Source organism: Alligator mississippiensis, chromosome 7 (genome assembly GCF_030867095.1).
Source record: "Alligator mississippiensis isolate rAllMis1 chromosome 7, rAllMis1, whole genome shotgun sequence".
Lineage (NCBI taxonomy): Eukaryota > Metazoa > Chordata > Crocodylia > Alligatoridae > Alligator > Alligator mississippiensis.
Window position 1 is genome coordinate 83,625,693 of NC_081830.1, and position 16,034 is coordinate 83,641,726.

At 66.4% G+C, this 16,034-nt stretch overlaps 1 protein-coding gene across 6 annotated transcripts in view; it reads right to left on the reverse strand.

Annotated features, from left to right (window-relative positions):
- Positions 1-14,696, reverse strand: part of EIF4G1 (eukaryotic translation initiation factor 4 gamma 1) — a 28,210-nt gene extending 13,514 nt beyond the window's left edge. For 2 of the 6 annotated variants that reach the window (XM_059731206.1, XM_059731202.1), the window contains exons 1-11: positions 14,591-14,696; positions 12,788-12,848; positions 10,322-10,430; positions 10,023-10,109; positions 9,609-9,641; positions 8,345-8,365; positions 7,273-7,446; positions 6,809-6,908; positions 3,736-3,848; positions 1,542-1,634; positions 1,237-1,303 (exon numbers count right to left, since the gene is read on the reverse strand). In XM_059731206.1, the coding sequence (XP_059587189.1) occupies positions 1,237-1,303; positions 1,542-1,634; positions 3,736-3,848; positions 6,809-6,908; positions 7,273-7,446; positions 8,345-8,365; positions 9,609-9,641; positions 10,023-10,109; positions 10,322-10,396 (763 nt within the window). In that variant the 5' untranslated portion in view covers positions 10,397-10,430; positions 12,788-12,848; positions 14,591-14,696. The remainder of the gene's footprint in view (positions 1-1,236; positions 1,304-1,541; positions 1,635-3,735; positions 3,849-6,808; positions 6,909-7,272; positions 7,447-8,344; positions 8,366-9,608; positions 9,642-10,022; positions 10,110-10,321; positions 10,431-12,787; positions 12,849-14,590) is intronic. The other 4 variants (XM_059731203.1, XM_059731205.1, XM_059731204.1 and 1 more) reach the window with 4 other exon arrangements.
- Between the last annotated feature and the right edge of the window lie 1,338 nt (positions 14,697-16,034).

Here is a 16,034-nt window from a genome sequence, read left to right on the forward strand (position 1 = left end):
AGGGCAGGAAGGAAAGGTCAGCAGGAGGGAAGGGGGCAGGCACCCTGGGGACCTGGAGGCTCTCCTCGGCACCCCACGGGGTCAATGCACTGCCATGAGCATGGAGCCAAGGAAGCAATGTCTCAAGAAGCCAGGAGAGCAGACAAGGCAGGGACAAACAGCAAGAGGCGAGACAAGGCCCCTGCCACTGCCCACTCTACTGAGGTAACAAGGCAGCATGCTGACACACCGTGCGCCATGGGCAGGTGGAGGAATGACAGCCTGTGTGGGAAGCACAGCGGGCTGCTGGAACCTGGAGAGGTGCTGAGAGTTGGGAACAGGCACTGCCAGGGTGCAGGTGGGCATGTGACAAGGCACCAACAGCCCAGGCAGGGCAGGGCCGGCCTGACTGGTACCAGCTACAGAAAGAAAGAACAAAGTGGGCAAATGCTGGACAGAGGCAGCAGCGGGATCTCCCGAGGCCACTTCACAGGCAACATCCTCCAGCTGAACTCAGAGCCCAGCGTACGCTGAAGAGTTAGCTGGCCTGGGCAGCAATCTGGCACAGGGGCATGGTGACACAGGGAGAACCCAAGGTGACGGGGCACCCACCTGACCAGCCAGGCTCAGCTCAGGAAAGTGCAGCCAGGGCTGTAGGAGACAGTGAACTGCACAGGGGGGTAGACACAGCCAGACAGGACTCTGAGCAGGGGACAGAAGAGGGCAACCACCACACCTTACAGCTCGTGATGCCCTGGGCTATGAAGAATCAGAGGGCACTGCAGGGGCCGGAAAAGCCACAGGGCAGGGGCTAGGGTGCTTGGGGACGCGGGGGCAGACGGCAGGCAGCTCCAGCAGGGGCAAATACCAGGGCCAGAAGGACAGAGAGACCAAGAGAGGCAGGGGTACAGGCCAAGCCCCTGCTGTGCACAGCATGGGGCTGGGACTGACAGCCTGATGAAAAGGGGCAATCCTGCGGCTCAGGCCCCCAACCTAGTCTGGATGCAATACAGGGGGAATGCTGCAGGGGCTGGGTCTGTACCCCCAGGGCAGGATGGGGCCTGCAGGGACCCCGGATTCCATGATGGGAAGCCACCTCAACCCCCAGCCCCAGTGCTCCCACTCACGCACAGGCACTGACAGCAGGCAGCAGCAAGGGAAGGCCCTCCCTGCCCCCCACCCCCCAGAGCCCCCGTTCCCCATGCACACTGCTGGGCTGCCCCCCACCCCAATCCCCACCCACCCATGTGCACCCACCTGGCCGGACAATAACTGCGATATGGGAAGTCTCTCCATTGGCCTGTGGCTCCAAACCACCTCCAGTCTGGGGAGCAGAGGCACACAATGGGTTAATAAGCAGCTTTTTTTCCTGTCCCCTACTTCCCCAACCACCACTCAGCCATCCACCACCCGCCACTCCCAGGGAGAGAAGGGGGGGCGGCAGCTCAGAGACCATCTCACCAACACCAACCTGCTGAAACCAAAGGTGGGGCTCGCCCCTGAAATACAGCTGCAGCCCAGTGGAAGAGAGCCCTCATGGGGGGGGAAGGGCAGCTCCTTACCTGTGGGGGAGTGGGGGTGGAAGATGTCCGGGCTCCAGACATGATCTCCTCAGTGATGTCTTTGCCGCCTTGGTTAGGATCTCGTATTCGGATCTGGGAGAAAGCAAAGCAGCCATAAGTATGGCGCAGGAGGGGCGCGCTCCCCACCGCCCCCTTCCGAAAGGGACAGGAAATGGCTACCAGCCCCTGGCAGCTGGGAGTCTGTGCTCGAACCAGCCTGGACAGCCCCTACACGGGTGGGGAGGGCTGGGACCTGCAGGAGGAAGTGGCGGCTGCAGCCATGTGGAGGCAGCACTCACCGCTCCACGTGCTGCCCATGGCCAGGGGCCAGCGGCTGGGCTGCGGGCTGCCATTTCCCTCCCGCTCAGCACATTCCCGGCTCTCCCCTCCCACAGAGCCGGCTGCTGCAGGAAGCCGTTCTCCTGACCCGGCGCAGCCCAGAAGGGGGAAGGCAGGGACTGGGGAGGCCTTGCCAGCAGCGCACGGAGGGGCTCTGGGCACAGCCTGCAGCCCCATTCCCCTGTGCACCCCCTCCCACCCCAAGCAAGTGGTACAGCCGGGGCACTCTGACCGCACAGAGCAGGGGGTGTCACAATGCCCAGGAACAGGGCGTTCCATTGGCCGGGGGCCTCACACCAGGCCCCGGGGCCCCCCAGGCCTGAGCACCCACCTCCCAAGACCAGGCTGTTGCAGGAGCAAGGACCAGCATGTGTCCCTCCTCCCCAACACTCTGCACACGCACCCCCTGCCCACCCCACAGAAATGGGGGCCAGCCCGGGGAAGGGGAACCCACCTGCCCTGGCAGCAAGACAAGGCAGCCTCCACGACTGCACTCTGACAAAGGCAGAGACCCCCCAACCTTTTGGGGGGGGGGGTGCACATGTGTACACACATGAACGACTGTGCTCCCCAGCACGCCCCGGCTCAGGCTCAGTCACCCGAGCCACTGCACAGCTGCCTAGTCTGAGAGCCCATAGAGGCACCCCCAGGGGCCCTCATCTGCTGCTCACTTGGGAACCCATGCAAGGCTGCAGCCTGCCCAGGGCTGGCTGCATACAGCATGCAGGCCCTGACCCCTGGCACACTGAGCTGCCTGCACTATACTCCTCAAGACAGGCCAGAAACAGACACCTCCAGGCAGGCTGCAAAGTCCCCAAGGCCACTGCGACTTCCTGCAAATGGCCAAGTGTGGCCCTGCTAGCCAAGGCAGAGCCCCAGCCTAGAACCACGGGCAGATGGGGTCTGCCAGCCACTGCAGGAGGCACCCAGAGGGGCCTGAGCACCCAGTTGCATGCCAGCCCCGCTGCAGCAAAGGTGACTGAGAGTTGTACGTGTGACGGAGGGGCCATGGCAGGCGCATCCCCATTTCACAAGGGCTGATTCAGAGTGAATCCCGATCAGCATGGAAACTTCAGCCTGTGGCAGGTGTGGGCACTAAGTCTGTGCCATCTCATGCAGGGCTTAGATGATGGCTGTGCGGGATGGTTTGGATGGGGCTGACCCTGCCTCAGGCAGAGGTTGGACTAGATGTGACCTCTGGAGATCCCTTCCAGCCCCACTTCTTTATGACTCTATAACACCCTGCCCCCCGGGGCCAAAGGAACCCAAGTAACACAGGAAGGGGGGCTGACACCAAGGTCCCCCCTTCCCCACCACGTGAGCCAAGAGGAAGAAAACGCCCCCCGGGGAGGAGCCTGGCGGAGCCAAGCTGCAGCGTCTCCACACGCTATAAATAGGTCTGTGTGCAGGGCCCGGAGCCGGCAGGGCTGCAGCTCCGGCAGGCAGGCAGGCAGGCACCGGCTGGTGACTGCAGCACCCACCCCCGCCCCCAGCCGCCGTGACTCAGCACAGCCCGGGCCAAGGAGCGTGGCAGGCTGGGCCCGCAGCACCCGCCCCAGCCTCAGCCTCTGCCGGCCCAAGCCCACGCCCCAACCCCAAACAGCCCCAGGATACTGCCTCATGCCAAACCTGGGCACAACCTCCACCCGCTGCCAGGGTGAGGGGCAGGGACAGACAGACAGACAGACAGACAACACACTTATGGCCTGACTAAGCAGCTGGCTGCCTGTGTCTACAGAGCCAGGGCTCCAGCCACTCGTCCTAGCCTGCCCCTGCCTTGTCTTCCTCTGGGGCTCAGCGTGGGGCAAAAAGCACCTGGGCTCCACCCTGCAGCCCCCCTGGCCGCAGCTCTTACCGTCTTGCGCTCTCGCTTGGGCGGGATGGGCGGCTGCTGGTTCATCATGACCTGGGCCGTGGGGACGCCCGGGGGGAACTGCTGCACCCCCTGGGCTGGGTAGTAGGCACCAGCTGGAGGCAGAGGGAGAGCGTCAGTCAGGACAACCCCGCACCCACCACACCAAGCAACCCAGCTCCCCTCCAGGAGCAGGGCAGGGAGGACCCCAGCCACAGCCACGAGCCAGCTGTGGACACTGCAGCTCAGTGCCCCCCCGAGCAGACTGCCCCCCTGGGGCACCTGGAGAGTCCCACAGCCACTCTGCAGGGCAGGAAAGGGCAGGGTCAGGCTCTCCCCCTCCCTCTCTGCACGTGCTCCAGCCCTGGCCAGGAACATCCCCAGCCCGAATAACAGGCCTAACCGGGTGTGGCAGGGATGCCTGCCCCGTGACACAGCGTCCCTGAGCCGCCCACTGCCCACGCGCCCAGCTTCCGGCTGCACGGTCTGGCCCGGGAAAGCCACCCAGCGCATGCCTGCCCTGATACCTGCCACCGGGCAGGCAAGTGCAGATGCCTATCAGGGAAACCCTCTTCACAAACTGCAACCTTGCACCCAGCCCCCATCCATGCAAACCCTCTGGGGTGACAGAGGGCAGCTTCCTGGGTGCTCCACGCCCGTCCCAGGAAAGGGAGGCAGAGGCAGGCACCACGTCTCAGCACTTCTCTGGCTGCTGCCTTCCTGCTCTCTGCCTTATCTCCCCAGGCCTGGCCTAGTACAGCCCCCGCCCCAGCTCTGCCGAAGGGCGGGAACAATGCGAAGGCACTTACGCCCAACTCACGCCTCCCCCCCCCCCCGCAGCTGAGGACTGAGAGCTTGAGCCCCCAACCTGCCCACAGCCACCATAGCCCACAAAGCCAGAGCCCCAGTCCCAGGACAGCTGCAAGGCCCCACAACAGGCACTGGGACACGCACAGCAGGGCAGCCTCAGGCCTAAGGGCAGCAGGAGCAGGCAAGGCACGGGCAAGACAGGGCTCCTGGGAGACGAGCTAGAGGCTCCACGGCCAAAGGCCAGACTGCGGAGGGGCTACTAAAGGACCACTTCAGATCAGCTCTTGCGTGGGGGTTGGGCCCCGAGAGGCACAAGGGCATGGCCCAAATATACACCATGGGGGATGGGGTGAAATCTAGCCTGGCCTGGGCTCAGGGGGACAGCCAGCCGGCCCCACACTCTCCCACAGAGGGGCCACCCTGGTGGGTGAAGATAGTGGTAGGTGACCTGTGGCATCCTCTCAGGTCTAGCACTTCCCTGGGCTTCCACCACCCATCGCCTCTCTGGCGTCAGCGCTCAGTGGGGGCTCCCGCTCCCCCAGACACAGGGCTGCAGCAGCCCCCAACCAACCCCCAAGCCCATTGTGGCCTCCACCGCTGGAAAGCAAGCTGTGGGTGAGGCTGTCACCGGATGTGGGGCCAGGAGCAGTCACACAGGCCCCGTGGAAGCACAGGGCTCTCTTCCCTTGCCATGCGGCAGCCAGTCACTCAGTGGAGGAGCTTGCACCCGAGCCTGCATCTCCCGACGCCTGGCCCTGAGATGACGCACAGGCAGCCCCTTCCCTTCCTGAGGACAGGATCTCCCCGGCAGCAGGGCCCAATTCTGGGTGAGAGGCAGCAGCGCCAAGGCTCACAGATCCCTCTAGCCCTCCACAGGCCTCAGCACCCTCCCAGGGGAGCGCATCTCCCCTCATCAGCACAGATCAGCTGCCCTCCTCCAAGTGTGGAGAGAGATGGAGGCCACACATCCCGGCATGCAATGCAGCCCATGGTGGAGGACATCTAGATGGAGTCCTGCCCAGCCCACCCCAAACCCAGCCAGAGCTGGACAGAGCCACCAACCTGATCACAGCCTCTGCCCCAGCCCTGCGTTCCTTCCCGGGCAGCGCTCCCCATGGCTGGGGGCCGCACAGAGGGGTAGAGGGTCCCTGCCTCAGTGCTGAGGCAGGGAGCTGGACCCCAGCACATACACACAGCCCCACTCCACCTGGGCGCGACGCTGCCAGCAGTTACAAGAGGCCCTGGAGAGGAAGGCTGCAGCCAGCGCCCGCCTAACCCACGGGCCTGTTGTGCAGTGCCAGGCCCCAGCCAGCCCCAGCACAGCCAGCACTCCTGCCAGGCCTGCCTATGGATGCTGAGGGTCCACAGGGCACCTGACCCTCTCCCTGGCATGACATCCCCACCCTCCAAAGGCCCTGCAACCACCCATATGGCTCAGACCCAAAGGTGCAAGCCCGCCTCAGGGCTGCGGCCTACCAGCCCCTCAGGCTGGGATGGGGAGCCAGCCAGACCAAGGGCAGGGGTGCAGGAGCTAAGCGCAGCTGCTGTCTCCAGCCCCCCTCTGATGCCAACAGGCTGGTGGAGAGGGACACCTACCTACCTGCCTCAGGCGGGGCCCACAGCTGTGAGGTGTGCGCTGCCCTGCACAGGGACGGCGGCCGTGCCGGGCAGGGCCTGGGACCGAGGCCCCAGCTCACATTTCTGTGTCTGCAGAGCCGCCCGGGACGAACCCAGACTAAATATAGTCACAGCCCGGCTGGCCATGTGAGCGGGGGAGGGGCTGCATGCACACCCGCCCCGTAGCCCCACTCTACGGCCCGGCAGGGGCCGGAACGGCTGGAGCAGGGTGGGGGTATGAAGGGGTCCCCCCGCACCCCTTCCTTCTCTGCTGCTGAGCCAGGCAAGCAAAAGGGCAGGCCGGGGTAAAAGTCTGCCCGGCCTCCGTCAGCTCAGTTAAACATTAAGCTGGCCCTGGCAGGGGGCGGGAGGGCGAGGGGCCCTGGTGGGGTAGGGGCCAGCCCCCGTGCTCTGCCCCAGCTCAGCCGAGCTACCTTGTCCCCCTCCCCCCATTGGGTTATTGCCAGGTTGGGATATTCATGGTGTACGGGGGGCCTTGCCCCCCACTCCTCTGCACCCCTGTGGGAGATGCTCCCGGCACAAGCATGCACAGGCACACGTGGGGAGCAACAGAGGAGTCTACAGACATGTGCACGGGGACAGTGGCATCTTCCCACCCCACCCCCATGGATGGCAGACGGGTCCTTACCGTAGGTACTGAACTCCGTGGGGCTGGCGCCGGGGTAAAAGCCGGGGGCACCTGGCTGGACTGGGTACTGCTGAGTGGGAACAACATACGTGGAGCGACCCTGGGGGGAAGGTGGAGGAGTTATTGCCTGTCAGGCACAGGGAGAGTTGCCTGCAGAGCTGCAAGATCCTGGCACAACCTGGTGAACTGTGGGGCATGGGCACTGCCAGGAAGGAGAGCTCCAGCCTGCTGGCAACACCACCAGTCCTGGGGCTGGGCAGAGACCCCGCAGCCAGCTTTCTAGGGCACCTGGAGCTGAAAGGGTCACTGCACCAGGCCTCCCAGCCCAACCACAGCACTGAAGGGCTGCCAGACCACATGGGGACCCCAGATGGGTGGGGGTCATAGCCAGGAAGGAGCCTGAGGGCCTCTCCCCACCCAGCCAGGCCCTTCCTGCCCCAGTCAGGGCCTGCCACAGCCCTCACCTGTCCGGGGATGTAGTAGGCTCCTTGTGAGGCAGTGTAGGAGATCTGGGAGGGAATCATCATCACCTGGGAAGCAGCAGGATAGACATGGGTGGGCGGGCCGGGCCGGGCCGGCGCACTGCTCTGCACACGGGAAGCGCTGGTGGGAGGCTGTGCCCTGCTCTGGTAGAAATGCTTTGGGAGAGAGGAACAGGGGGGGCACAGTCAGCACTGACTCCAGCGCCTGAGCCCCTTCCTCCTCTGCACCCCTCGGCTGGAGGGATGGGCAGCGGTATCTGCCCCCTTGGTGCTGGTACCATGCAAGAATCTGTCCCCCCATACTGGGGAGTTGCATGGCATCCCCACACTGCCCCCAGATGTAGTGAGAGGGGCACTCAGACGTATGGGCCACATGCTACCACGGGGTCACTTTGGAGACATGGCTGGCTTGTCTGAGATCTGGGCAAGAAGTCCCCACTCCCTTCAGGAGCCTCCTGTCCCCAGGCACTGCCCTGCCCTGCCCTGCATCATCACCTGGACTCCCCAGCTCTGATGCCCAGGAACTGGAACCAGGCTCAACTTCTCACCCCCTGCACAGCTGGCAGGGACCCCAACTGCTCCCCCAGCACAAGCCCAAGACAGTCTGACCAAAAGAGCTGATAGGAGCCAGTCGGCCCTGGTTCCAGCACGTGCTGCAGACGGTGCATGGCACCCTGGGACACGTGGTCCCCTGAGGCCATCCCTCCGCCAACCAATGGGCAGTGCAGGGCAGACGGGCTGCATAGGGTATGTGGGCAGGGAGGGCTCTCGGGGCCTCACCAGTCCAGACAGGCACCAGGTGGGTCTGGCCCCAGCATCTGGCTCCAAGGGGGCCCACTTTCAACAGAAGCAGCTCCAGGCCCTTCCCAAAGCTCCCTCGGCTGAGAGCAGGGACAGAGGAAGGCAGCTAGGGCTGGACCCTGGTACAGCCCCAAAAGAGAAGCAGTGAAGAGCCAGCCCCGGAGCCGGAACATGGCAGGCAGTCGTACAGCGCTTGCACACACGCACACGCACCACCGCACCTCCTGGGGACGGGGCAAGGAAAAAGCGTTACCTGAAGAGACCTGAATCCTCCCTGTTAGCGAGCACACACGCAAGGAGGGGAAGGAAGAGAAAAGAGACAGGAGTTACCCGCAGCCCCGCAAGGGCCCAGCCAGTACGCGCTGAGCCAGGGCTTGGGCAGAGCCAGCCTAGCACAGGATGGGCAGTGAGGCAAGTGCATCTCAGGGAGCTCCACGCCGCAGCCCTCACCTGGGCTCTGGAAAGCTGCCCGCCTCCAGCGGCCCTGGAGGGTGCAGCCTGGGGGCCTAGCGATGGATAAAACAGCTGCTCTCTGCCCTGCAGAGAGGGTGGAGGGAGGCAGGTGGACGTGGTAGAGGCCATCAGCACTGAGATGGGACTGACACTGCTCAGGCCCAGAACACCTTCCCCAACACAGAGCAACTCTCCAGGACAGCTGGAGTGCCCACAGCCAAGGGGGCAAAAGAGCTGAGCAGGCAGGAGCGAGGGACACCACAAGGGCCCTATCCCATGACCCAGGGCAGGAAGCAGCACAACTGCGGGCAAAGCCAGCCCCTGCCCTGCCAAGCCAAACAGGGCTTCTGAGACAAGGCACATAGCCTGACCCACAAGAAAGCAGCCCCTGGACCCCAGCGCCTTGGGACACAAAGCCCAGGTGCCCAAATGGACTGGGCACTGCACCGCTGCCTGGCCCACAGCAACTCTTCCAGCCAGAGACAGACATGTGGCCCCACTGCCCTGGCAGGCTGCAATGCCCTCAGCTGGCTGTGACCCCCACATGCATCCCTGTGCGGCAGGGCAGGTGCAGACCCTGCTGGATGGTCCCAGGTGCACAGAAGAGTGAGTGGAGGGAAGAACTCAACTTATTTCTCCCCCCGGGGGGCTACTGTGTCCCCTGTGACCCCCTCTGGATGCATGCAGGCCCCTCCCTAGCTGTGTGAGAAAGGAACTATGGGAGTGAGGGGAGAGGCAACTCCTCAGCATGGTGACAGGTGAGCTGCAGGCACAGGACACCCTCCAGCCTAGCACGGCAGTGGAAACCAATGCTCTGTGGTGCAGCTGGGTGAGGGCTGGGAAGCAGAGAAGCAGCCACATGCTCCAGGTTTTGCGCAGGAGACAGCAAAGAACTTAAGACACTGCAGCAAAACTCCCCAGGCCTCAGACCCCAGAGCCAGCCCTGTCCTTGGGCTCCCAGCACGCAGCTCCATCTGGCCCCCTGCCCTCCCCACTGCCTCCTTGCAGCAAAGCAGCATGTGGCTGCCTCCCTGGGGCCGGATACATGCGGAGTGGGTTAGTACCTGCGGCTGTAAAGCCCGAGGCCCTGCTGGAAACTAAGGCAGGAAAGAGCGCGAGGAGAGAAGAGCACAGTCACTCAAGGGGCAGAGCATACCCCAGGGCCACCTCACCAAGAAGAGGGTAGAGGCAGCCCCCCAATGCCCGGCCCAGCCACGTGGGCGCAGAAGACGGCTCCCGGCTGTGCCAGGCCTGGAGAGTTCTGCCCAGGCCTCTCTGCTCTGCCCCACAGCTCTGGGGTCTGGCTTGGCACCAGCAGCAGCACTCAACCTGCTCGGCAGCAGATTATCCACCCAGCCGGCACCCCGTGAGCCACGTGGCTGCCAGGACCCGGAACAGCCCTGGGGCCTTCCCAGAGCCTCCTCAGGACAGGGCGGGGAGAACAACCGGCCTCCCGCCCGCCCCAGCAGTCCCCTTACCTGTCGAGGCTGGGAAGGCGTATTCATTTGTGAGGCGGGCGAGGGGTTAAAAACCACGGGTGCCGTCTGGCCAGGGGGGAACGCCGACTGCAGGGAGGCAAGGAGGGAGCAGGTTGGCCCACGGCTGCCCCGCTCCACTCACCACTGTGCTCCCCATGAGGTCGCTCCGGCTCTGGTCACCCCTGGCTGCCCCAGGGCCTGATCCCAGGTGGCTTCCTGCACTTCAAGCTGGCCTCAGGGGCCAGCGGGGCTGGGGGTGGGACAGGGTGTGACCGGGGCAGACATGGGGCAGGGGTTACCTGCGGAAGTCCGGGAGAAGGGGCAGGGTGCGGGGCTGTCGGGGCTCCTCCTGTGGGCTGTGGAGCTTTGTTCATTTCACGTGGTTCTGCATAAGGCTCTCCTCGCTATCTGCGGACACAGGCAAGCAGCGCGCTCAGGCAGGGACAGCACGCACAGCCGCCGCAGGCTCTGCGAGGATCCCAGCTGTACCCCACCCCGCTGGGCAGGGGGCATCTCCAGTCACAGCCCCCTCAACATCCCTCCTCAACACCCCCACCCACAATCTCGTCACTCCATTACAGCCAAGGCCTCAATCTGCCTCTAGCTCGGGTTACCCGGAGAAGACCCTGCACTCCCACAGCACCATGTGACTCATGCCTGGAGTGGGGGGGGTCTCAGCACAGCTCCTGCCCCAGCCCCAGTGTCGGTACAGCCCCCTCCCCCACAGAAAACCGACCCAGGAAAGGCAGCGGCACAGGATGGTCTGAGCCTGCCACCCCTTCCCAGAACTGCCCACCCCCCCCACAGCTGGAACATGACCTCCCCCACACACAACAGCTGGAAGCTGACCATGCCCCTAGGCACTCCCTAACAGACCAGCCACCCCACATGTATTTCCCCTTCCCCGCTCCCAGCCCCACCACTCACAGCTCAACCCAAAGCTCCAGTCCACAGGTGCGGTGACATGGAAGCCACCCCTCCGTCCCCGGCTTAGCCCCTGCCCCAGCCCTACCGCAGCCCAGGTATGAGAAGCAGTAGCAGCCCCCAGAGCACATCCATAGGTCACCAGAAGGCCAAAGCCCAGCTGACTCAACCCCCCCAAACAAGCAGGCAGCAGGGAAGCAGCTGCCCCATGCCCAAAACCCCCAGCACAGTTCGGCGGGGGCCCTGAAGGCCCCTCCCCGCCCTAGCGTCAGGCTGGGGCCCCTGACTCAGCTCACCACATGCTCCCCGCCCGTCCCAGCTGTCCTACAAACAGCTTCCCGGGCCCAGACAAACCTGTTCTGGGGAGCGAGGAACCCACAGAGGAGCCAGGGCAGCTGGGGACTGGAGCCCCAGAGCACGCCAGCACGACCCTCCCATAGGACACGTGCTAGGAGTAGCTGGGAGCGCCCACCCCCACGCTCCTGCTCCACTGCCCAGTGCCCTCTGCGGGGATGGGCAGAGGAACCTGGAGCCTTCACCTACAGCCCACGCTCCTGCCCTGTTCCTCCCAGTCCCTGCCAGGCACTGAGACGGGGGGGGGGGGGGCGGGCAGCTGGGAGCTCCTGCCCCATGTCCCACCATACCCCCAGCACGGGGAGACTGGACTGGACTGGAACTGGGGCAGCTGGGAGCTCCCCGGCATCCAGCTATGATCGAGAGGAAACACTGCTCTCCGCTCCCCCTGCTGCTAAGGCCAGGGCCAGAAAGCCTTCGGGCCCCTCCACACGCAGAGTAGGCCTGGCTGCCCAGGCACCCAAACAAACAGGGGCTGCCTGTAACCCGATGCTCTGGCCTCAGCATTCCCAGTGGAGGCAGCCAGGCCCTGGCCAAGCACCCCCAGCCCAGCCCTACACACCCCAGGGAGCCTGGAGGGGACCCAGTGGGCAACATCAGCAGGAGGGATAGGCTCAACTCCTACCCCACAACAGCGTAGGGGATGTGGGCAGGGAAGCTCCCTGCCCCGAAACCCCCCCAGCATTAGAGCCTGGCACCTGCTGCGGGCCAGGGGCTCTGGGAAATGCTGGGTTGGTGCCACCTGCCTGGGGCAGGCAAAGGGCACAGTGGGGGGGGCTGTACAACCACACCAGCCCACGCATCCAACATTGCCCCCCCACCCCACAAGCCTCAGATTGAGCCCCTGAATTCCTTGCAGCCGGGAGGAACGCGGCAGAGGACGGCACGAAGATGCCCAAGCTGTGAGAGCCAGCCAAGCAGCCCACAGGGTCACTGAAAAGAGCCCCTGGCCAAGGACAGCATGCCACCCAGCCAGGTGTTTACACCCCATCACAGCACCTGGGAGCAGGAAGGCGGGGGGGGAAAAGCTGGCTCCTGCCCCTGAGGTGCCCAATGCTGCCCCCCTGCAGAGACACACAGGCATGACCCTGTCCCCAGCCTAAACCTTGGGGCCAAGTCACAGGTGGGATTAACCTCACCCCTGCCCCAACTCCCCAGCCCCTCCCCCACGTGCCTGGGGCAGGGCTCCCTGGCAGGGCGCCTGGTGTGCATGCCCACAGGCTGGCGGGGCGCCCAGCGTGCGTGCCCAGGCCCCAGCCCTCGCCCAGGCAGGCGGACGCAGGGGGTGGGGGGTGCATTCGCTGCTGGTTGCACAAGCCTGCTGCTGGAAGAAGGGACTTTGGAGCCCAGCAGAGATCCTGCCTCTGTAACACCGCTCCCGAGCCCCCTGCCGGCACCCAGACAGCTGTGTCCCCTCCCCCACCAGGCACGCAGATCCCCGACCCACCGCAGCCCCCCCCCATGCCGCGGGGCGAGGCCATACTCACCCCCCCACGGGAAAGACTCGGGCCAGCTGAGCGGGCCTGCAGAGACCGTGCATCCGACTGGCTTCGAAAGACAGAGCGAGGATGGGAGAGAAAGAGGAGAGAAACACCATGAGGCTGCAAAGCCGCCGGCCGGGCCGCGCCGGGGAGGGCCCCGCGCACCTAACATGGGCACAGCCGGGCAGAGCCCCCCGCCCCCCTGGCGGCAGGAGCGCGGTGTCGGATCGGATCGCAGTCTGCTGCAGTGCAGAGGCACCGAGACGGAGACACACACAAGCAGACGGAGCAGCCGGGAGCGCCCGAAACCCCACCCCCGCCCGAGCCATGTGGCCTCCCCGCGCTGCCCCGACCTGTCGGCGAAACTCCACGCATGAGTCACTCCCGCCGGAGAGGAGCAGCCTCGGGCCTGGTGCTCCCTGCTCCCGAGCAGCAAGGCCGGACCTCCCCCACCTGGCCTAGACACTGCCCCTAGCACGGACAGACCCCCGCGGGGCTGCCCCCGAACACCACGGCCCCTGGGGGAGCTGGAGCAGGGCAGAGGGGCTGACGATAGATTTCCCCTTGCGGAAAAGGCAGCAAACGCCCCTGGGGTGGAAAAGGGGGCACCCCCTGGGAGCCCCTGCTCACACTGGTCTGCACCAAGCACTGGGCTGGCAGGACGGGGAGCCTGTGCCAGGGCAGCACCTGGGCTAAAACGATCCAGGAGAGCACCTGCTCCCCGGGGCAGGACCCCAGTCGCCTTCCCGAGCCCGTCTACTGGGGTCCCCACGCAGCGCCCGGCACCTGGGCACACCCCACCAGGCCCGTGCCACGGCGGGCGAGACGAGGCAGCCACAGATGGGTCCCTGGGCACCAGCCCCTCCCCGACCTGCGCTGCTAGGGGCCTGCCAAGCTGCGTCCAGCAGCCAGTGCCGCCTTCTCGGCCCCCGCCAGGCCCTTGCCCTTGGGCCAAGACGGGACGCCGTCAGACGGGCCCACCCGCTGAACAAACACAGAGCGCCAGCTCCCTGCGCCCCACCGCCTCGCCCCACGCCCGGGGCCGGCGGGCACAGCGCCCCCGGCCCGGCACCGCGCGGGGAACGACCCTTCCTCAGCGCCGCAGCTCGACCCCGCACCCACCCCACCGCGGCCACGTGCCGCCTGCCCCCGCCACCCCCGAAAGGGCCCGTGGATGCCCAGAGCCCCCCGCCCGCGGGTGAATCCCACCCGCCACGGACCCCGGTGCGAGCGCCCCCGCTCCCGCGGGTCTGCGCAGGGGAGGAGGGAGCACGACTTGGAGCCGGGGCCGAGGCATCCCACTCGGGCAGCCAGGAAGCCCCCAGCCCGGGACAGCCGGGGAGGCGCCGGGGAAGCGGGGGAGGGGGCACGGGACAGGCCCGGCCTCCGCTCTCACTAGGCCGCGGCGCCACGAGGGAGCTGGGCCCGGCTGTAGGCCTCGGGCTTCCCGGCCCGGCCGCCGGCTCGTACCCGCCCGGGGGGGTTAACCCTTGGCGGGGGGGGACGAACCGCGCGCACGAGGCCGAGGCGGCCGCGGCCTCCAAGGACACGTGTCACTGCCGGCGCCGCCATGGGGCGCGGGCGGGCGGGCGGCGGCGCACGTGGGGCCGGGCCGGGCCGGGCCGCGCACGTGGGGGGGGCGGAGGGGTGGGGCGGGGCGCGGACAATGGGCCCCGCGGGGGGAGGGGGGGCGCGGGCCGGGCCGGGCCGCACGTGGCGAGGGGGGGTGGGGGCGGCCGGGCCGGCAGGGAGTAGAGGAGAGGGGGGCCGGTGCGGCGCGGGGGTGGGGGAGGGGGGCGGCCCCGGTACCTTCCGTCCGGCTCAGTCCGCGCGGCCCGACGCAGCCGCAACGCAGCGCAGCACGACCATTTCCGGACCGCTCGGCGGGCGGCGGCGGCGGGGCGGGGCGGGCGGCGCGGCCGGGCCACGTGGCGGGGGACGGGGTGGCGCCGCCGAAGCCGCGCTGGGGGGAAACCGGCCCTCGTCACGTGACAACCCCACACCCGCCCCGAAATCCCGCCCCTTCCGGGACGTGGCGTCATCGCGTCATGCGCCCCGCTTCCGGCCCGCGCCCACGTGAGTGGCACGTGCGCGACTCCCGCCCCCGCCTGAGCCAGCGGGATGCGCCCAGGGCAGGCCTGTCCCTCAGTCTTCTGCCCCGGAGGCATCTGGGCTGGCGTCCATTGCACTAGGGCTGGTCGGCCCCTCTCCCTCCAGCCCCCGACGGGCAGCGGACCGGGCCTGCAGCTCCTCGCAGGGCCGGGGGCAGCCGCAACAGCACCCGGCGGTGGTCCCACTGCAGCAAGGAGCTGGGTCCTGCTCCCTGCAGGGCAGTGGACGGAGATAGAGAAAGAAGGGTAGGGAGAGGGAGGGGCACGAGCGGCCGCTTCCCACCCCAGAGCTGGCTGCATTTGGGAGCGAGGAACGAGCCCTGCAGCGAAGGCTTAAAGTCATCAGCGCGGCCGGGGCCGATGAGGTGCCGGCGGCACTAAGGGATGTGGACACGCAGGAAGCATCTGCCAGCAAGGCAGCAACCCCTAGGGCGCACGGGAGGGCTGCAGCCCCCACTGCCCTGGGGCTGGGGGCAGCAACTAGAGAGCGAGGCTGGCCCTAGGCCTCACCCTCAGCTCAACTTTGTAGCCCCCACCTTCAGCCAGGTACCAGCGACCCCCCCCCCCCCCCCCAAGCCCTGGCAGCAGCCCCAGCCCCCCTGCAAGGAGGGTTTAGGATCAGCCCAGCAGCCTCTTGTCCCCTTCAGCCTAGTTACTGTGCTCAAGTGAGGAGCCTGGCAAAGCAGAGTAGGCTCAATAGCCGCCACATGGGGCTTGGGACAGGAATGGTCAGTCATCACCACATCGGGGTAAACCGCCCCTGGCAGGCAGCTGCTGCGCAGGGGGAAGGGGCATTCAGGGTGCAAAGAGACATCCTGCATGGGGCACCAGGAGGAGCCCTGAGCCAGCACCTTTCCCTCACAGGTGCCCGATGGCACCAGAGCTAGACAGATGCCCTGGGAATTCAATTCAAGCCAGGCCCCACACTTGGCATCAAATGCTGCTGTCTCCCCAGGCCTCCAGTCCGAGCGTCTTGCTAGGAGGCAGGGGAGCCACTGGGCACGGAGCTACCTCCCAGGTTCTAGTTCCAGCTAGAGCCTGCCAGCCCCCTGCCACAGCCAGCACAGGCCACCCGACCCCAGCTGCCAGGACCCAGGCACCCAGGTCTGCCTCACCCCACCTGGAGGAACCAGCTGGCAGCC